Source organism: Myxocyprinus asiaticus, chromosome 21 (assembly GCF_019703515.2).
Source record: "Myxocyprinus asiaticus isolate MX2 ecotype Aquarium Trade chromosome 21, UBuf_Myxa_2, whole genome shotgun sequence".
Taxonomy (NCBI): domain Eukaryota; kingdom Metazoa; phylum Chordata; class Actinopteri; order Cypriniformes; family Catostomidae; genus Myxocyprinus; species Myxocyprinus asiaticus.
The window spans coordinates 8,090,356-8,113,862 of NC_059364.1; the positions used below are offsets into that span (position 1 = coordinate 8,090,356).

The 23,507-nt window shown below is 37.6% G+C and overlaps 1 protein-coding gene across 10 annotated transcripts in view; it reads right to left on the minus strand.

Annotated features, from left to right (window-relative positions):
• LOC127412199 (cytoplasmic polyadenylation element-binding protein 3-like) overlaps positions 1-23,507 on the minus strand; it is a 65,982-nt gene that overhangs the window by 34,902 nt on the left and 7,573 nt on the right. For 6 of the 10 annotated variants that reach the window (XM_051648381.1, XM_051648380.1, XM_051648382.1 and 3 more), the window contains 3 exons: positions 21,772-22,478; positions 17,249-17,402; positions 3,943-3,999 (listed from right to left, as the gene is read on the minus strand). In XM_051648381.1, the coding sequence (XP_051504341.1) occupies positions 3,943-3,999; positions 17,249-17,402; positions 21,772-22,478 (918 nt within the window). The remainder of the gene's footprint in view (positions 1-3,942; positions 4,000-17,248; positions 17,403-21,771; positions 22,479-23,507) is intronic. The other 4 variants (XM_051648385.1, XM_051648383.1, XM_051648390.1 and 1 more) reach the window with 3 other exon arrangements.

The window sequence follows — 23,507 nt, forward strand, 5'->3', positions numbered from 1 at the left end:
ACCTTGAATAGTCTTGAAATGGGACACAGAGCAAGAACAGTAGACTCCAACTTTCCTTGTGATGGGTTAAGAATCAAAACCCAGACTTCTAAATAGATTACAATATCAAGGTAAACAATAAACAATGAAAATGTTAAATCTGAAGTATGTCGAGGGTGGTCGCGTGGCGCCACGTGAGGGTTGGACGTGTGAATGGCGAGCTCCGAGCACTTTGCTAGTTTTTAATACTTTTTAGGTCATAAACTGGTGAGATTCTATACACCCTGATCCATAACTGTTCTATGAAGACAATATGTCAAAGAATTCAAAATCCTCAGGCTCTGGAGACATTAAAAGGATCTTACGTGCTCAAGCTGATACCCCAGACAGGGCCGCAGACCAGGGACTCGGTTTGGATGGTGTGACGGGAGAAATTCAGCGTCAACTGGTATGTTGGTGATGCTGGCAAAGATCGAAGCGGACTTGGAGGATCTTGCTCTACTACATCGATCGATCACTTCCATGGAGACGAAATTCTCGGAGTTGTTTACAAGAATCGGGGACGTCGAGAAACAGATCGATTATCTGGAGTCATCGGAGAGGGAATTAGCTGCTAACACGCTAGCGACCAAGGCGGACTTGGAATGCATTTTGAAAAAATTGTAAGACAATGAGAATCATAGCCCGCGAAACAACGTCCGAATTGTTGGAATTCCTGAGAACGAAGAAGGCAGAGATATGCTGAAATTCCTTGATAAGCTCTTCCCGAGTCTGCTCGACATAACAGGCCATAAGCTGGAATTCGAGTGAGCTCACAGGGTCCCGGCTCGGAGATCCACTGAGGGAGACAGGCCCAATCAATTCTAGCCAAATTTCTGAGATCACCCGATAAAGATCTTGTGTTACACGAGGCGAGGAGTAAAGGAAGGCTTTCTTGGAAGAACCACAACATTTTCTTGTTCCCACAGTTTGCGAACTCAACAAGAGTGAAACGGGATCAATTCAAGGAATGCAAGAATCTCTTACATCAATGGAAGTTCGCTTTCGCACTGATGTTTCCGGCCAAATTGAAAATAGATGCTAAGGATGGCCGTAAAACATTCACATGCCCACAGCAAGCATTATCCTTCATAGGAGTCAATGGAGTAAGTAAATGTGTGATGAAGCCGAGTGGACCTGACTCACTGAACATTCACTTGACTGTTCGAGGAAGCTGGACGCCTTCTTTGTTTCTTTTTGTGCTGGTTCCGCCTAGTGGTCGGAGTATGTTTTGTGGAGTAACACTCCTTCAGGACAGTTGTGGTTGAATCTGCACGTTCTTTGTTCTTACGCCTCCTATTGGTTGGAGTTTGTTCTGTGGAATATTTCTAGTGATTAGGGCATTTTTTTGCACTCATGTAACAGCCTAGTGAGCCTGACTCACTGAACATTCACTTGACTGTCCAAAGAACTGAGCGCCTTTTTTGTTTTTGTGCTGGTTCCGCCTAGCGGCTGGAGTTTGTTTTGTGGAGGAACACACCTTCGGATCAGTTATGTGGAGGAATTTACATGTCTTTGTGTTTATCCTGCCTATTGGCTGGAGTTTGTTTTATAGTTTATTTTCTGTTGTGTAATTCTGTCTCAAAAAATTTGTACAGCAGCACCGGACGCAATCTGACGGCAAAGTTGTCGCAGGAACTCTCGTAGACGTACATGGACTGTTTAAGTTTAGAAGGATTGACGCCGGTTGGCGCAGTCATGTGCGGGGTTAATGCGCAAGTTTTTCTTTGTTTTGGGGGAAGTTCGGTGTTTGTTTGTTGCTCTAATGTTGGAATGTGGTCTTTATAATTTTGTTTTTGACACACAATCTATTTTTCTAATATGTCAAAGGTTAATATGAGTGGATTATCTCTCTCCATTTTTATATCTAAGTCCGTCATTTCATCTATTGTGGATTGCTCAATTGGAAACATCTTAGTCTCAGATCACACCCTGGTGAGTTTAGAGGTGTTGCCATATACGGAGAAAAAAAAAATCATATAGTTGGCGCTTTAACGTATCCCTTTGAAAAATACTGAATTCCAACAAATGTTAAAAGCTGAAATCAGTGTTTATATGGAGACCAACTGGTCCTCAGTATCCTCTGTGGGTGTGGCTTGGGAGGCACTTAAGGCGGTTCTTAGGGGCCGGATCATACAGTATGCCTCATTCATCAAAAATTTCAAAGCACGAGAAATTGTGGATTTAGAAGGGAATATTAAAAATGCTGAGGCAGAGCTGAAGCGCCAAATGTTGTCTGATGGCCTCAGAGAATTGATGAAATACAGATATAATACCTATTTTATCGTGGAAGGTGGAGTTTGGCTGTTCAGGGCAGGACATACTTTGAGTCAGGGGACAAAGCAGGGAAGCTTTTGGCTAGATATATAAAGCAGAGATTTTTCTATCATTCTTTTTCTACCATTCCCTCAGTGAAAACGGCTACAGTTCCACGTCTTCATCTACTGATGAAGATATTAGGAAATTTGTGGAACCATTAGATCTCCCTAAACTGACGACTGAGCAAAAAAATTCTCTTGATTCTGGGATAAACTTGGAGGAGCTTGATGAGTTAATTAAGGCCTTACCTACAGGCAAGGGTCCAGGGCCAGATGGCTTATGCTACAGAACTGGCTCCACTTTTGTTAGAAGTTTATACGGAATCATTGAAGAATGGAAAGCTTCCGCCAACCATGACATAAGCCCGGATCAGTTTGATTCTTAAAAAGGACAAAGATCCAAGCGAGTGTAAGAGTTACCATCCAATTTCCCTGATTTAGCTAGACGTTAAAATTGTCAAAAATTTTGGCTAACCGATTAAATTATAACATCTCTCATACATATAGATCAGGTGGGGTTTATTCAGGGTCGGAGCTCTTCTGATAACATTAAGTGTTTCATCAATATCATTTTTGATGAAATTTCATACATAAAATTTCATAAATTAAATGTTTTACGTAACATTTTACTCAAATTCTTTAAAGCGGCTTCCAAATGACTTGCGTCGGACCGTCAATGCATCACTCAACGCAGGCGTCAAGCACCGCTTTGAGCTCCACATGAAATGCATTGCAAATATCATCACAGAATAGGGATTTTAAGAGTTTGCTTGGCCAAAAAGCAGGAGGGGTGTTCAGAGTAAACATTGAAAACATTTGCTGACGTTTTGAAAGGTCAAAGTTGAAATTCTTTCAACTGTGAGCACCTCATTGAAACACTTGAGGTTTGCACTGCTGAAGAAGATGCTCCACTCCAAAGATTTAAATTTATTCGCCATGCTGACGTGGCTTATGAGGAAGCTCCTTGAAACATAGTGTGTATTAATGTGTACTAGGGTCACAACTAACTACTTTTTTGCTAATTTACTAATCTGCTGATTATTTCTTCAAATAATTTGATAAAAAGCCAAATTTTCAGCATTATATTTAAAAAGCACTTCCTTGGCCAATGCTCTCCTTCAAATAATGTGCAAATGTAGGTCTATATTAAATATGCTACACATTCTGTGGAAAAAATATAAAAGTAAATTTTACTGTAGTATAGTATAGCATAGCATAGTATAGCAGTAATAATACCGGTAGCTCCCAGACAAAGGGATATTATGATAGTATGACTTCTATTAACAGGCCAAGCGAGTATGTTTATTGGTCGATGCTACTAATATAAAAATGGTCAGAAATGGTTTATCTTCTGTCACAACAAAAAACTGCCATATAAGCCTCCACAGTCCCACGTGCTGGTGTACAATGCTCAGGTCAGCACTTGTGAACTGGGACAGTGTATAAAAAGACCCACACATTTGAATAATTTGGCTCAACTCAAATAAGAGGGAATTTATAACAAGATGTGTTTGCTTCACAACTGAAATCCAACACTTTGTTCATCTGAACAGTTAAGTACATGCTCATTTACATTAATAAAGTACTATGAGCAAGAGATACTCACTATTTAGTGGCAATATATGCTCAGCTACTGGATGGTGAAAGTTCAGACCCATGCGACCTACAAAGGGGGAGAGAAAAACATAAACCATTACAGTAATGAAATAAACACCAAGGAGACACCTGACATTTTGCAGCCTTCCCCTTTTTTACTCACATGTTTACTTTTACTTGGCTATCAAATTAACAACATGCTAACTTTGACTTGTTTTACAATTACTATATACTAACACTAATATATATATATATATATATATATATATATATATATATATATATATATATATATATATATATATATATATATATATATATATATATATATATATATATATATATATATATATATATATATATATATATATTTTTATATATATATATACACATACATACATACATACACACACATATATACACGCACACACACATACATACATACACACACACACAATATACATATCAGTGCTGGGAAATTTAACATGTTAATTTTAATTAATAGTTCACAGAAACTGATTGTGTGGAGCAGTGCACGCTTCTTCATTACGTGCAATGCATGTCACAGGCATAATAAACACGGGAGCGGATTTACTGTATGGAAAATAGAGACTTCACCCGCAAACGGTTAGCCAGATGTGGGAGAGATACGGGCAAGATATCTCTTTGCGTCGACCGAAAACGCTCACTCACTATCATCTGAACCAGTGTCAAAAGCAAAACCGTGCAAGAGAGAACCAGCATGTGCACGATAGAGACTGAACTTCAGCAAATTAAACTTCAGCGTTCAATTTGTTTTATTTCTGTATGTATAGTGTCTTATAGTGCATTGGATATGTACACTTAAGTTTATCTTGCCAATAAAGCTTGATATGAATTGAGCTGTAAATTTAATTACAGCATGTTCACTGATTTTATGGCATGTTTACATATATTTGTGTCAAATATTTATACCTGCAAAAATGTGTCTAATTAACTCTATCCACATTCTGCACCAAAACTGAACATCTTAACATGTACATATTTAAATAATTAAAATAAGTGATGACTAACCAATTACTTGCAAGGTATTTGAGACAAAGTGTAATTAAATATATTTCTGATTATATTTGAATGTTTTAACATAGGCCTACCATGTACCATGATTAACTGCGATTAAATACAGAAAACTATGATTAATAAAAATAAAATAAAACAAAAACGATTTACAGCCCTAATATATAAACAGTATATATGCATTTTATGACACACAGTATTTCTAAATAAATATGTCCCCAAATGCCCCCCAAAAAAGATAGTCAAATTTAGCAAACATCTAGGGACAATTTGGTCCCCAAAGTATAGCTAAGTAAACACATACAGTCACTGTAACTACATGAAGTCTTAATTTGCATGAGTGTAAAGCAGCTGTTGTTGTATTTTAAGAATGAGAGCTCTAATGTGGCAGCATTAGCAGTTTTGGTTGTAAATGATAGCAAAGCTCTGGTGGGATTCCAGGAAACGCTGCGAGCAAGCCTTGACTGGCTCACATGCAAATTCAGAACCTCTGCTAGTCACATTTGCAAAGCTCTTCCCTACAGCACAACGAGATTCCCAGAGACGCTGTGCCCTTCGGTGCCGCAACCAATGTCAAATAATGGCAAGTGATAAGACATTTGCACAACATGGTTTTGACAGGTATTTGGCCCTGTGAGAGAGCAAGACGAATGTTTCCCAGCTTGTGTGCGCTGTTAGGGTTCATGTGCTTTGCTATATATCAACTCTCTGGTAAAAATCTGCAGCTGTGCAGAGAGCAAATCATTCACACATGCACATTTGGATGATTTTCTCAGTAATTCAAATCAATACGACAACAGCTCAACCGTTAGTCTGTGTACCAACAGTAGCCAAGGTAAACAACAATAAAAAGGTGTAAAGTTGATTTGTAAATGAATGCCCCATCACGATTTCATCATGAAATATTGACACGTTTGAAGAGACGCATGATTCATCTGTTCATCAGTGCAATAAACGGCTCAAAACTCTATCTGCCCTTTAAAGAGAGTACACTTTAAATACGCATTTGGCTGAATTAAATGTCACTGCTGAGTCATTTTAACTGAATAACAACTAGATACACTGCAAAAATATACTCTTAATTAGTATCTCTGTGTTGTTTTCCAGTAAATATTACTATTTTAAAACAAGATAAAGATTTCAGGGACTGCATCTTGAAAGAGAATGTATGTTGTCTTGTCCACAAGCACTTTTGTTTGACTTGTTTTAAGCAAAAACATCACAATTTCGTCTTGATAATAAATTATGTTTTTGCTTCTCAGGCAAATGTATATTGTTTGTTTTACAGGTGTTCAGATTTTTACTGGAACAAAGTGATTAATAATCACTTAATCATATTCCATTAAATCACCAAAATAAAAACTAAAACTTTTTCCAACATTCATTTTGTCGAAACATTGACACTGTGGTCAAATTTCCTTGAAGTCAAGCTGCAAATGCAATACACAAACTAAAAATACTACCATAAAAAATACAAATAAAATAATAATTGATATGAATTACATTTTTCTTGATCTTTCGACATATTCATTGTACTATAAAAACATACTGTAAGTTTCAGAACTCAAAACTTTCTTCTCACTGCATAAAGAGCATTTGTTGAAACCAAGCTGCCAAAACGACTCGTTACTTCCTCCACATTGTGATGTCACACTGTGGTAGGCATTTGCATCTGACCGCCTTCACATCAACACCTACTTTCCCTTATCCCTTCCGTAACCCTCTCCAGTAGGAGCAGTGAGATTGCGAGAAGAGAGGGCTGGTCACTCAAGAGCAGAGTGTCAATCAAAACAGTGGGCGTTTACTGTCAAGTCCTAAAGGAGAAGCAGCAGCAAAACCGAGCGTTTCTGACAGAGCTTCAGAATGAGGGTGGAAAGTGATTATGTTTTACAAATATATGACTGTTTTTGTACTTTTACAAACTTTACTAATATTTAGGGATGTCATAAAACATTGATATATTGATTACTGATCGGCACGCTATTTTATAGATCTATTTGTGAGGCATTGATATATTAAAATTAGCCGACATTTAAATTAGAAGCCTAATTCGCATGCTTTTTCAATTCACTCAGTTGGCCTCTGTTTAACAATATGGCGTAATAGCATTGGGAGACCACAAGAGGGTGATATAAAATTTACTGAAGCCGGTCGCAGTCACGATCACACACACACACACAGGACGAGTTAAGGCGGCACAGCATATGGCAGTCCAAAGTTATGAAGGTTTTTGTACTTCAAGAATGAACAAAGTGACGTTGATGAGTTTGCAGGTTAGTGTATGAAACTGCTGTAACTGTGCAAACTGAACGATTAGAAATGGCGACGTTTATTACGCAATTTCTCTGCATGTAGCCTTGAATAGGTCTTTCATTCAAGCGGTTAAACCACAAAACAACATACTTGTAACTGAAAATACATCATTTTCTGTATTTTTCTCAACTATTATTTCTCAACTACAAACTCATTCTCTAATAGAATGCCAAAGATATGTACATTTCTTTAATACACATAATTTATTGAAATTATGCAGTTTAGATTATTTTTATTTTCTTCAACATTTAGTAAGAACTCCCAAACGCTCTATAAAAGATACATAGGCCTATACACAATACATCATCCAGCGATGGAGTAAATAATCTTTGTCCTTTGATAATTATTTGGGTCGAATATAATGGAAAACTATGCGAGTTGCGCTCCGTGCACTTCAGAGTACCAATGTATCTTTGTAGAAAATAATTTTTACAAATTTTATAACGAGCCATGATGTCAGAGAGACACATCCAGTGTGCGACACCCTTTAATTTACCCTGCCGCTCACACTTTAACAAAGTTGTGTTGAGAAATTGTTTTGAAAAAATAAATAAAGTCTATTGTGCAATGAACAGCCATATTTATATCTGAAAAAAATCCCGATATACTGTATATAGATAATCATCAGAAAAATCTTCAGATATATATTGATGGGTAAAAAGTCATCAATCCCAAGCCTACTAATATTATAAGTGAACCTCAAGGAACACATAAAAAAAATTAAAAAGGCATGTCATGACCCCTTTAAAACCTAACTGTAATACAATACTTTGACACTTTCAAAGGAATGTAACAAAATAAAGTGAATGGTGGCTAACGCTGTCATACTGCCCAACATCTCCTTTTGTGTACCACAGAAGAAAAGTCAAACAACATTGTGAAACAACAAGAGCGTAAATTACAGAATTTTCATTTTTAGGTGAAGTATTCATTTAAACTGTTAAATGGCAATCTACAGATCACACTCAACTAAGATTAACATCAGCATTCTTTTGATATATGCTGACATTTCCTCACTGGGGTCCGTGCTTATACAAATTATGCATTTACCTTTGCCCTTTCGCTGTTTGATCAAACCAGAACACTGGAAGTAAATGTCAAAGTCTTTCCTTCAGCATGAAAGTGGGTGGTTTTCTAGTCTTATGACAGATACACATAAGTCGTCTTCCCTGCTGACACACTTGCTTGAAATAAAAGTTACAATACAACTTCTGAGAACTTGGACCTTGGAGCTTTCAAATCAATCCACTCAACAACAGGCTACAGCAAGAACTGATGCAAAGCACATGCCACAATTTCTGTGGAATTTAAGTAAAGGTCAGGTCATCCATATACTACCTCATACCATTAGCAGGTCCACGCAGAATCTAAATGCGCCGAACAGAGCAAAAAGCTCTGCAGATTTGGTCAGAATTGAATTGATGAATATGAGTAGGGCTGTACGCTCAATTCCGTTTAACACATTTAACCATGTTTAAATCCATTCTGCATAATTCTGCAGATTTCCCCCCAAAATCTGTGCAGCACATGCAATAAAAGTACACAGATTTAATCTGCTCCTATACTCATTACACATCACAAACTAAGGGATGTTTATTTTGGTATGATTCAAAACATCATTTTTAATTGAATTACATCATTCTCAATGCATAATGGGACTGTAGTTCATGCTCTTATTAAAGATGGTAAGTACACTGTTTTGTACCTTTGTCTAAAGTACTTTTTTGCTTCAAATTAAAGCTTGTATTCTTGTGATCCACCTGCAATGAAAAAAATACTGTATTGCAGCTGTATTGAAAATACTAAACCAGTTAACTTGAAATCAACTTAATACATTTATGTTTGAGATGAGAACTTAATTATATTGTGTAAAGTCTAAGTGATATTCAACAGTCATCAAAAAGTAATATAATTACATTGCTATTAAATGGATTCAGACTTCTAACTGATGGTGTTCAGTCAATGTGATTTTTATTGCTTGCTCAATTAACTTATTTAAAATGAGTTAATGCAACACAATTCTTTAGCATTTGGTCAACTAAATTTCATCGTCTATGGTCACACAGTCAGTGTTTGGGATTGACAACCGCATTTACTTGTGTGAGTCTTGAAATGTCCTGTTCATACAACAGCCTACATTAGCCATTTGAATATTGTTTGTATAAACAAACAACCAAAGTCAAGCCCGTATTCTGACAGCTGTAACCATAGTGACAGTGACTAACGTAAATATCAAGGATGGTGACTTCCATAACACCGGCATGTCTTATCGCAATTGAAGCCGCGTTATTAAACAAACAAGTCCAAATGAGGTGCAAGTTCATTAATCAGATCATAATTAATCGACAGCAGCTTTGAATGTTTTTTTAAGAGTGAAGCATTTGTCACGCGACTCGCAATGACGAGCAGCTTCAGTGAAAGACAGCTGTTGGATTTTCGGATGACACACAGCTCATTTCTCCATCTCAGTAAGTTAACAAAACCCCTCATGATTAACACAAGACACACGATTGTACAGTGCAGCGTGGCTTTTACATTATTTGACGTGACTGACAACTAGTTGTCCACACAGCACAAGTTTACAGAGAATGCGGTTGTGAGACCTGAAAATTTGCAGGTGTCAGTTCGGTTATAAAATGCGGTTGTCACACTCGTAAATAACCGTCCTGTGTGTGAATGCAGCCGTATTAAGCACTCAAAAAAGGTCTGACAACCATATTCTGCTGCTGTGTGAACGTGGCCATTGTGTACAATCCATCTATGTTCACTTAACCCAACTGTGTTGGGACTACGTGATTAATATTTGAAGCATTTTATGAAATTTAATGTTTGGTTTACTCAATTAATTTAGGTTTTTGCTACACAAAGTTTTGAGTAGAAACTACATTTTAATTTCATATCAAAGAAACACATTTTCTGGTGTGGAACCAGTGTTTACAATTGAATCAAGTTAAACCAACAATTTTTTTTTCACTGTGGTTGGTTTGCTTCATGACTCTTTTATGGCACTTTTATGAGTTTAATGAAATCCCCATGGAAAAAATGAATAGGAATAACACTTCAGGAACCAAGACGGGCACTGTTGTGCTCAATTGTAGGCTAATTGATTATTAAATTCCACGTATTGGATTTTCATCATCAGATCAATGCATCATGATTAGAGGTAGACCGATCTATCGGTTTTACCGATTCATCTGTGCCGATAGTCGCTTTTTGGACCTATCGGTTATAGGCAGAAATCTGTCGATAGTTGCCAATATTTTTCATATTAGTGTGTTTCGGGCTTGTTTATACTTAAAAGTCCCGCATTATGTACCAAATCTTAATTTTTTTCTAGTTATTATTAGGAATTTGGTTGAACAAAAAACTGCAACTGGGATTTTATTCATTTTTGACTCTGTCTTTTCCCACCATAATTAATTAAGAATAAGACATTTGTTTTATATTCTATAAATTAATTAGGAAAAACTGATTAACTAACTAATCGGTTATCTGCCTTTACTTCCACCTTAGTTATCGGTATTGTAAATTCCACTATCGTTTGACCTCTAATCATGATGCATTGATGTATTTTTTAACATCCCTTAAACTGAGATGGCTAAGAAAAAAAATCCCTGGATGGATCAAACAAACTTGCTGATTATCATACTGGTATTCTAGCATGTAAAGATCAGCTCACAGGTCAATAATTATCACGTCAGCATCACGCACACCTTGTGCTTCACACGGTCTGTTTGGGGAAAGACAAACAATGTTAAACTATTAATAGAAAAGATCCTACAATGAAATCTGGTCCTGCTACAAACTGCTGCAGGAAACTGTGCAACAATCTGAGAGAATTATTTCTCAACTACAAACTCATTCTCTAATAGAATGCCAAAGATATGTACATTTCTTTAATACACATAATTTATTGAAATTATGCAGTTTAGATTATTTTTATTTTCTTCAACATTTAGTAAGAACTCCGAAACGCAGAATAAACAAATTATTTCAGCAAACTGAAAAAGCTGATCTATGATTGTCCTTACACATTCCCTCAAAAACGAGAGGCAGTTCATGAAATGAGAAATTATGGCTTACACTATTCATACAGACATTTTTTCATACTGGGCCTTCTATGACGGATAAATTGGACCATGAACCATTAGGTACTTTTTTCAATGTTAAAGTTCAAAGTCAACCTAGCCTAGGGTTGACAAACATCTTGCATCACAGTCTTAGCCACTCTCTAAACTTTGTCCTGCACAAACCTACAACATTAGCTCTGCCTGAACCCAACTCATCTCAGCGTCCTAGATTACATGTTGCCCAATCAAGCATTTCCTAGTTTGAATGAGAGGAACCTGTTTGTGCAGATGTGAAGAAAAAGTATCCTAAAATATACTCGTATCATCAGCTAGTTTAGTATGACCATTACAACAGAGTTATTGACCACTGACTGCATCTGCTGCCAAGCAGTGACAGTCAACACAGTCTCAGGCAAGCCTTGGTAGATTTTTCAAACCGCTCACATATAGGAAATGACTGATTTGGTTTAAACCTTTGGTTACAATTACACAATAGAGATCATGCGATTTGTGTGTGTTCGTTTGTGCAAATGTTAGAATCTCCATTACTTGGTTGTGCATTTCAAAACAAAGCAAATTCATCCACTTTCCATAGCTATCGGATTAATGTGGATTGAGATTAATGTGGATTTTGTTTTGTTTTTTTGTGATAGTTGTGCATAAATCGTGAGCAGTGAAGCTGTCCACTTTTTTTAACAATAAAACAACAAGGAACTGCATGTTCTTTGGTTTCCCAGCATCTTCTGCACATTTTAGTTCTTCCCAAGAGTGGCCAAATGATGTTGACATCCAGCTTTTGACAACACAATAATTACAAAAGGTGCATACATTCATTGATTTACATTTACATTTATGCATTTGGGAGACGCTTTTATCCAAAGCGTCTTACAGTGCATTCAAGGTATATATCTTTTTATCATTTAGTGCGTTTCCTGGCAAATTAACCCATGATCTTGGCATTGTGAGCGCCATGCTCTACCAGTTAAGATACCAAATTGATGCTCAAGAAGGCAACACACTATATTAAGAGCCAAGCAGATGTAACTTTTGAACAGGATCATTTGTGTAGATTCAATTATTTTTTGTTGTGGAATATGTGTAAATATCTGTAAATTCAAATAACCTCATTAGGGCAGAACTAAAAAATAAAAAATAAAAACATTTATGATCCTTTAATTTTTTTAATGATAAATATCTTGCAGATTTTGCAAGGGGAATGCAAACTTATGCAGCCAACTGTAGTTTTTTCCCATGAACTCGATTTTGCATTAAATGTAAACTACTTTACCGGCATTCTAACTGGCTCATCCAGTGTGCGCAAGTGTTGCGCGCATGCCTGTTTACACTTTAACATCAAAAGCAGAGAATAACCCGATGATTTTTTGCGTTGTCAGATTTTTTAAATAAGTGGATTTTTGGTAGTTATCAGCGTATTGGTGTGCATGTAAATGTGCTCACGGTTTTTAATCAGATTCCAGAATACTCCCAATATTTTCCATTGGTTGTACAAAAAGAGAGTCCCACCCCAAACTCACACAATCGGTCGAGCCACTCAAACAAACAAACGAATGTTTGAATAGCACCACAGAGCCACAGTGTCACTTTTAGGTGAAATTAACCTTCAAATGGCTTAGTTACAATTGACTATGCATAATAAGCGGCGATAAAAATTATTACACACATCAGCTTTAAAAGTCAACATGAAATGGTGTTTGCAACCTATGCTACTTCCGTAATTTAACATACAGTACTGTGCAAAAGTTATAGGCACTTATGATGTTTCACAAAAACATTTGTTTAAGATGGTAAAGCAATATCACACGAGCAAGAGTGCTGAATGGCCCTACATCAGTACGGCTGTAATTTGGCCGCAGGTAATCACAGCACAATTGAGAGTGTGATATTGCTTGTATACAACAGTTAAAAGAACAAGTAAATTAAAAAATTAGAAAAAACTAAGCACTGTCACACACACAAAAAACAAACAAACAAAAACACACATTTGTGCATGAAACTACATTCTTATGCCACGGATCAGGATCTACCATTGCTAGTTCAAAAGATCTGCACAAGCCTCCAATGCTAATTAAAAAAAACGTCACTTCAGAACTAGTAATGATGGCTTGGGCTGTTTCTAACAAGTTATTGGAGAAATAAGGATGTGTGTGTTTGAGAGAGAGAAAGAAAGAAAGAAAACATGATTGAGTGTGCGAGATTACCTGCGTCTGTTGCGACTCCCAAGCAATAGTGTAGTGTTAGTCAGCTTGCTTAAGATAATGGGAATTCTTGTCAAATACATCGTATTTTCTGTGTAAAAATAGCCGTTCTGAGAATTTGTGGTAACCAGTGCACAAGAGTCATTCACTATAGAAACCATTCTCTCCTCCAACATGTTGATTAGATCTCATCGCAGCAGAAACTACGGTATCAGGTAAGTGCCTCGTATGTTTCTGATTACTCCGTCTGTTGTGTCTCTCAGCTGTGATAAGCCTTAATAACTGTATTTCCCATCTGTAATGTTGTAGTAGTAATCAGAGCAATCATGGAGTGAGAGACAATATCGATGATTTCAAAGAAACCGCCCACTGAGTGACGTGCACTGACTCAATGCACGTCAAACTTTTGTTAAACATGCCTGGCACTTGGCGGGCAACATGAAGAAGAGGCAATACCCAAATTAGCATAAAGTAATAAATTTATTTAAAGGAAAAAAAATAAGGTTTTCAAAGCGTCCAAACAATAGTCCCCAAAAAGTACTAGAAGCAAGGGGAAACCAGCTAGCACTGAAAGGAACAGATCTTTTATCCTAGTGCCCATCAGCAGAGCAATCAGGAAAGCACCCACACCTGCTGCCACACTGCGAAGGAGAAATGGAATACAGCGAAAACACCAGACAGGGCCGTCACACTTTACTGGCTCATAACATATAAAAATTGTCTTTTGTCACCACCTGCTAGCTAAAATTTTTAATGTCACAGGGAAAAATTAAAAGACACCCATCTAGCTCTTTTACATATGTGCGCTGCTCTTACACTTTAGTTTAGAACACCACAAACACAAGCGGAGTGATTCAAAAAGCTTTCAAGTAGAGTTGGGGTACTCGAGTTCGGACTCGGACTTGAGTCTGAGTCACGAGTCCAATTTTAATGGACTTGTCACAGACTCGGATGCATTTTTATTCGGACTTGACTCGGACTCGAGCCTTTCGGACTTGGGATTTTTTTCCGAGTCCGGCTGAGTCCATGGCATTTGTGATGCAATGAAAAACAAAAAAAAAATAATGTAACATAGGGTGACCATACATCCTCTTTTCCCCAGACATGTCCTCTTTTTCAGACCTGTAAAAGCGTCTGGCCGGGATTTCAAAATTGCCTCTAAATGTCCGGGATTTGGCTTCGTCTTCATACTGATGTGCTCTATACTGTAAGTACTATCATACATTCTGTGTATTTGATACTGCGCATCAGTTTTCAAGCGTATGTCCTTATGTGTGATTATTCTTTCAAAGTACTTTTCTAACTCTCTCGCTCGCGCTGTATGTGTGTGCGGGAGAGAGAGAGATCGCCACATGTGCTTTGCCGCTCTCATCCAGAAACATCAATAACATAAGTACACTTTTGAAAGTACGTTCCCCAACTCTGCAAATGATTAAATAGAACAAATGTTTTATCAGACGCACGCTTACTACGCAAAGTAATTTCTAACTGAAAATGTTGACTATGTCGAGACAAAATCTAATTTACTACGTATCAGGGATATTTAAACTAATATGACGGATGAAATAGGCCATGATGGAAATTGTACAACTCAGTCCGTTACATATTTGTAGCGCAACCTCTGTGTGTTACCAGTAAAGCTGGCACTTGTGTTTCAATGGCAAAAAAGTCAGAAAATACAGTGAAGAACACAAGTGAGGGGAGAAGTCTCTATTCACCTATTATCCATACTAAATATAATGTGAAAAGAACGAAACGTCAGCCCGAGGTGAGTTTGATCTTGACTTTAGGGAAATAGGCTACACCTGGACACAGCAGGAGGACTGAAAAGTGTGAAGTGTAGTACTGTGGGATATAATTTTTTTTTTTTTAATGGTATCTGATCTTTTCTCTTTTTATTTTATGTTGTTGTATTTCATTTTATGGGCATTATTAAATGTTTTAATATTACCATTTATTAAATGTATTAACTACATTAAATGTGTTTCACCCATAATTTTAGATAAAACTAAACTAAATTGAATGGAAAAACTGAAAATGAAGTAGAAATTAAAACTAAATTAAAATTTGAAATAATCAACAAATAATTGAAATGTCAACAGAATGCTTTCATTCTGAAACTGTTCAGTTGGATACTAATCATTTGTTTTTTGCATTTATTTTGACAAAATGTTCTTCTTAGTTTTGAAGGTCAAAATAAGCTTAAAATATTGATGTTGAGTTTACGGTTACAATTTTAATTCTGATTCTTGAACAGATTCATTCGGACTCAGACTCGACTCGGCCTCGATTGTTTAAAGACATGGACTTGACTCGGACTCGACTAAGGTGGGCTCAAACCCAACACTACTTTCAAGTGCTGATGGTGCTAGACATCAGCACTCATGGAATGTCTCTCGTCCAATCAGAAGGTGAAAACTTCAAATATTGATTTAGATTTTTGTATGTTTACTGGACTTCGTATGACGATAAATATTTATGGCATTATTTTGTGCCTAAAACCTTTGCACAGTACTGTATATCCAAGTGAAACAGGATATTCAACCAAAATATGAAGGGCAGGACTTGATCCATCAGGTATGGATTTAATCATGAAAGGTGGGGCTTACATACCAGAAAGGAGCCAGGTGGTTGGATGGGGAGTTGAAAAAGTAAGGGTAATACAACACACATTTTCATGTTTGAAGAACCTGTTCCACAGGCCCTTATCCACCACTGATTTCTAGTAGTAACTTATTCAAAAACAACATCTATGACAAGTAGATGCCAAACAACTGCAATGAGTCCCCACGTTTCCCAAACACACATGAGAAACACAATCACTGCTCATTGGGATGTGGAAAAGGGTTTCTTTGGCAATATAAATTGAATCATTTAGCAAGTGCCAAAAACCAGGAGCATAAGAAAGTTTGGCTCCATACAAATATTTTGTCATCTCCTTTTCTCTTTGTTGCCATTATGTGTTGGAGGAGAACAGTTTGCCATAACTAAGACATTTGTTAGTCAGGATTCTCTACTCTCATTTCAATGAACAATCCCTCAAGAATCCAGCCCTCCAACTGCCAGATTAATTTTCAGAGACACAGTCAACACTGAACCACCCAAAACTAATTCCACAATGAAGCTCTTCACAGCTCCTCTCAATCCCACAGCAGGAAAAACAGCTCCACACTTGAGAACGTGACAGGGCCCCTGCTCTGTCTCTCCATGCATCCAGCACATAAAAACAATCGCTCTGCCTCACACTCTCTCTCCTCCTGTTTGTCTAAACACTCACACGCTTCCATTGTCTAAGAGAGGAAAACCATCTCTCATGATCTCCCCCGAGACTGCAGTGTGATCTTAAAACATCTTGCGAGAGAATTTCCCACAACAGATGAGAGCAACTACTGTCAACTTTCTCTTCAGCTAATGCTTTGCTAAAGACTAACATCAGAAACAGACCAGAATTCAGTGAACGAAGTGATTTGAAACACTTAAAATACATAAAAAATACTTGTTGCAAAAGCTTAGAGATACAGTATATAGAAATAGTATGCAATATTTTGCAGATGAGGCATATAAGAAACAATGTCATATCAGCCAAAGCCTAATGATTTTAATGGATGAAGCCAAAAGAACAAATACAGTACATATGGATGTATAAACTAAGAGTCCTAACCTGCAAAATGATTCCTCCATAAAATATCAGCGATAGTCATTGGTGGGCCAACGGCAGGATGTTGTTTACCTTTGTCATGGTCGGTCCTGATCATGTCCATTAAGGAATTCTCCAAGGTTTGCAAGTTAAAGGGGTCAAAGGGTCGATTCCGTTCCTAAAAACAGAACAAAGAGGTCAAAGGTCAGAAGACAAGCCACCACAACACCAGCCCATTTCACAACCTCTTGAGTGCCAGGGCTGAGATAAGGGTCAAGTTCAGTTTATTTAGAAGATTTAACAAACACACAAAAACTTTATGACTGCGATCCTGTAAAATGTTGTTTACATACAGTATGTTTTTAAAATGAAATTTTGACCATTCGATAGAAATTGATCAATGTACTGTATAGGGCTGCTAGGAACACCATAACAACCACCCCATCACGATGGTGGAGTACCACCGACGGTGACGTGCACGTAAATGTATCAACTTATAAGACTTGCGAAAATCTGTTACTTTTTAAAATTCGATCCACATTACACATGTAATTTGCTCCCTGCCCTCCAACCACTGTACAACACTGTTTACCGGCGGTGGTTGACCCTTAAACACCACGGTGGTAAATATTTGCCACCACAACAGCCCTAGTACTGAATTTACTGTAAGTGTTTGGCAGTAATGTTTCTGAAGCCAATTATGATTTAGACCTATAGTTTGTGATCATCATATCCATACATAAACCAATCAATTTTTAGGGGCAATGACGTATGGTACTGAAAATTAAAAGAATATTCTGGGTTCAGTACAAGTTAAGCTCAAGCAACAGCATTTGTGACAATGTTGATAACCACAAAAATTAATTCTGACTCGTTTCTCCTTTTTTTGCTTTTAAAAAAAAATAAATAAAAAAAAAATAAAAATAAAAAATCGAGGTTACAGTGAGGCACTTACAATGGAAGTGAAAGGGGCCAATTTTTTTAGTTTTTTTTTTCTTTCTCCCCTATTCTCCCCAATTTGGAATGCCCAATTCCCAATGCGCTCTAAGTCCTCGTGGTGGCGTAGTGACTCGCCTCAATTCGGGTGGCGGAGGACGAATCTCAGTTGCCTCCGCGTCTGAGACCGTCAATCCGCATATCTTATCATGTGGCTTGTTGAGCACGTTACCGCAGAGACGTAGCATATGTGGAGGCTTCACGCTATTCTCCGCGGCATCCACGCACAACTCACCACGTGCCCCACCGAGAGCAAGAACCACGTTACAGTGACCACAAGGAGGTTAACCCATGTGACTCTACCCTGCTTAGCAACCGGGCCAATTTGGTTGCTTAGGAGATCTGGCTGGAGTCACTCAGCACGCCCTGGATTTGAACTCGTGACTCCAGGGGTGGTAGTCAGCGTCTTTACTTGCTGAGCTACGCAGACCTCCAATTTTTGGAGAGTTTATAAATTTATAAAAGCACTTACATTAATTATTCTGTTAAAACTCATGTGTTATATGAACTGTAAAGTTGTTTAAATCGTCATTTTAGGGTTTTAGTGTTTGCGGCATTCATCGACATGGCAACAAAGTTGTATAATTGGATATAACTTTACATTGAAAAGGTTAGGAAGCGATTTTAGCACACTATAATCATGTTAACACATTCATTGATTGCATTTTGTGGCTATACTTTTGAAACGGAGTATTTTAACGTTTAGAAATTGGCCCCGTTCGCTTCCATTGTAAGTGCCTCACTGTTACCTCGCTTTCTGCTTTTTAACTAAAAAGGAGGAACGAGTCGAAATTAATTTTGGTGGAAATCAACATTATGCCACAAATGCTGTCGATTGAGCTTAACTTGTATTGAACCCAGAATATTATTTTTTTAAGGAAAAAGTTTTCTGAACAGAAGTATTAAACTTCAGATTGGAAATAATGACTTAAGGCAGGATTATCTGTTATTTGCTCCCAAATGCTGTGAATTTTGAAGAACATCAGGTGAGATGGCCTGTCCACTGTGAACTCCAATTAATCAATTTAAAGTGAGTGAGCGGGGGAATAAAAGAAAAGGGAAAAAGAGAATGAACCAGTGAAAGTGTGGGGATGAATACAGCAGTGGGTAGAGGCCAACAGAGGGAAGCACATTGTTTGCACATCGAGCCTATTGTCAGGCAACTGGCTGAGCATTCAAAAAGCGATATTTCCCCTCTCGGGTTCCAGATAAAAATCTGCCCACTTTGAAAGAATCATGAGCAATCAAAACACTGAGCTCTTCACTTCAGCAGCTATCAGACACAAGCCACACATATCTCAGCATTAAACAACTACACACACATGCCATATCTTGTATTGTTGCAGCCTGCTTGCACTACTTTTATTGTATCCTCTAAGCTGAACGGCATTTAGAGGAATCGAAAAGGCTGAGACAACTAATGAAAATTAATTTCTCTAATTTAACACAATTGTTTTCATTACAAATAATACTATCAGCATAACCATTTAAGTGAAAAGCTGAATTGGAAAAAAACATGCATTTCAAAATTTTGTACAATTTTGGTATGTCCTCCTTTTGATTTGATGACAGCATGCACTCTACTTTTGTACAAAAGGAGTTAAAGGTGCAATCAGTATTTTTTCCTCATTAAAAAAGTTGGACTACTTAATGAACAAATTGTAATTTTGAAACATATGTATAAAATCATGAGCACTCCCGTGAGATGAAGACTACAGTCATATCAGTAACCTTAGAAAAGCTGTTTTGTTTTTTTCTACATGGAGAGTATTCCCCTCATGGGGAAAATCACATGACCAGCCCAGTACTGCTTGCTTTTATCTTTTAGTAACCGGACTGTTATTGGACACTTTCGCTCATGGATTGGATTAAATTAATCATGGCTGACTGTGAATAGTGAATTTCGACAATGGGCATTGGTAACTGAAAACTTTTGCGTTTAAATGATGCTGCATCCAGGCCCCTAGGTGTCAGTGTAGTTGAGCATTCACGACATGTCGGAATTACCGTAATTACAAGATCCCGACTTGTAAAAAGCATTCACGTCTTCGTAGAGCTCGTTATTACAAGTTGTAAACTCGGATTTCTATGAAAGCTCCGACTTGACAGTTGTGATGTCATGTGAAAAGAACCAATATGGCAGTGCTCTCAACAGTTAAAGGTAGTGAACACAGAGTTCGGTTTGATATGCCATTTTATTATCCCATTGTTACCTGGATCGTTATCTTTGTTTTTAAACATTTAGCAAAAACATTTAGTGGTGAATTAATGAATTAATGTAGAGATAAATATTTCGCTGTTATTAACAACAAAGCCATTTTGGTGTTACGAGTGTTGTCATTGAAACAGAGAACGTCCGAGTTCCCAAGACGTGAATGTCTCCAAGTAGAACCGCCGAGTTGCCATCTCGTAATTACAGTAATTCCGACACAACGTGAATGCAGCGTTAGTCCAAGATGACGTGCATAAAAAATTGCTGAGTGCACCTTTAACATAACCAATGTCAAAATTAGCTTATGTGATTAGATGACCTAGAAATAGTTCAGAATCAAAAATATTTCTTATTCATTATATACCTTTGTGTTGGTTTTTCAATACCAAAACTTTATTTCTTTAAAGAAGAAATTATACCAAAACTTTCTTACGCAACTGAAAACATTATCTGTTTATTCCCAGGTTTTTGAATCCCATGTTTTTAATGTGGTCTCAGACTTCTGGACCCCACTGTATGTTTTGAAATGTTTTTATTTTTCCATTTTTCTGTAAGAAAATGCCCTTTACTGTGCAGCAACTTCAATGGAGCCATGAAACTATCAATTAAAAAAAATAAAAAAATAAATAAATAAAAAAACCTTCCCTTAAATTGCTTTTAAAGCTCTATTTAATTCCAGGCTTTTACTTAAATGTATTAACATTAAGTGACATTTTCATCATCAGGTATATCAGAACAGACAGTGTGCATGACTTATTAAAAAAAAAAAAAAAAAAAAAAAACATTATGAAGGAAAACACTTTTATTGAATTAAACACAATCAGATTCTGCTTTTAAAACTACATGTTGAACAGATTTGCTTCGTTAAAACAAAAATATCAATTTGTCCTCAAACTGAGAATATCACTGTGTCAACAGTGGCTCGCTACAATGTTTCCGTTCAGTAGAGCTGGAGCCACGCCCCTCACCTCAATAACCACCAATCAGATTCGAGTGCTGTTCCCTTTAAACGCCCCCAAATGAGATGCAGAAGAGCTTTACATGAGAATTTGAACCTTTCCACCTTACAATGACATTTATAGAAACAGCTGGAAAAGAATTCAAAACACCTCTCCCTTATAGCAAGAAAAATGCATTTTAAGGGACATCATGTCATAAAGCGAATCAACTTAAGGTCATGACCTCCAATGCATAAGATGATAAACCATAACAACATGCAAAAATCAAACCGACCTTTTTAAAATACATTTCAGAATCTCCCTGTTATATTTAAGATGTATAAACGCTGATGCCTTATGTCTAATGTGATGCATTATGCCAATTTTGGTGAAAATCTCACCTGAAATGGCAATATGCTGTTGCCGTTGTCGGTTCTGAAGGGTTCTGGAGGCTCTGATATCATCCAGGGTTTTTGCAGGGCTACGGGTCTCGGATATTTCGGGGGCGCAATGATATTGCTGGGGAAGGGCTTCTTCGTCGGGGAGATGGGATTGAGCGCAGACGGGACCCCCAGCCCGAGCGCTCTCCGCGGGTCTCTGCCGCTCCAGGGGTTCGCCGCGGAGCTCCACACGGCGTTCTGGTGGTTATTCCAGGCGGACGAAGAGGCGGAAGATGCGGACACTTTATTGATGAGGGTCTGGTGACTGTAGGGGTTCCTCTGGTTCACACCGACCGGAGATCTGCGCATCTGCGGGGAAATATTCCCTCCGAACACCGGGTTGACGTGATGGGGAAAGTTTGGAAACATCATCGTCCCGTTTACCGAGGGAATCCCTTGGAAAAAGCTCTCGTCCACGGTGTTCGTGGACCAAGTGTTACTGAACGACGGTGATAGAGAGGATCCGACGGAATCCTGATGGAAACCCAAACCACGCAGGACCGGAGACTCCATGGCGATTCGCTTGGAGTGACCGTGGCTCGGCTCGTCCGGGATCGGCGGGTCGGAGGGGGTCGGGGTGGTTGGAGGCTCTATATTTGACGGGTCTTGCTGCTGGTGTGGCTGAGCTTTGCTTTTGTCCATCAATAAATCATCCTGCATGTTTTGAGCTGAAACACAGATGATCAGTTTTTATTGATCACTGGGATTTTTATTAATGGACCTCTGATCACCCATGTATCAGGCAGCACGGGATCTGTCTGTATTCCCCTTTTTATCCCCCTCACTCATGTGCCCAAACACAAATTAAAGAGAAACGCTTGGAGGTCACCGATATTCACCAATTTTCGCCACGTCTCGTTTTTCTCTCACCGGAACTCCAGTGAGAAATAAGAAACTGATTCTTGTTCCTGTTTTTTTTTTTTGTAAGCTCCGCCCCCAAATTTGCATACGTCGATAAATACAGCTGCGTCCTTCAGCAAGGTTAAAAGCTACATAGAGACATTTTTTACTATGCGTTTTTGTTTTGCGGAGTAAAAACTTTGTACATGAGATCACATTTCAGAAGTCTTTTTAGTTTAAATATATCATAATATATAATCTATTAAACTAATAAATAATGGTATGAATGACACATTTCTAAGGTATTATGACTTAGTTTTTCTTTATTATTTATTTATTTATTATTATTATTATTATAATATTCTAAACGATATGTGTGTTTTTCTGATGCCTTGGCATTTTTCTACCTTTCCTGTATTTCTTTAATGCAGTGCTCAATGTTCTTTATGTAATGTGCAACAATAATATAAAAGCACCCATTTTTATTTTTGCAATGTGAGTGTTTTAACGACCTAAATACATATAGAAAAAGAGGCAACACTTTTGCCAAGTGGACTGTACAGTTTTGACGCGCTCAGGGTACTTATATAAAGAAACAATAAAACATGCACAGTTCTAAGCATAAGATTGCAAAGTGTATGTTCAGATTTGGATGGTGTACAAAAGTACATTGCACAGCTCAGCAACGAGGTTATATTTGCTGCAAGATCTTGGGTTACACCCAGCAGTCCTGCACAAAACATCTACGCAACTGAAATTTCTAAGTAGAGGTCTCTGCAGAACAGTAATGGGTGTTTTCAAATCTGTGGGCGTTTCTAAACTATCCAATGACTGTAGAGAATCTCAGTGTAGTAGTC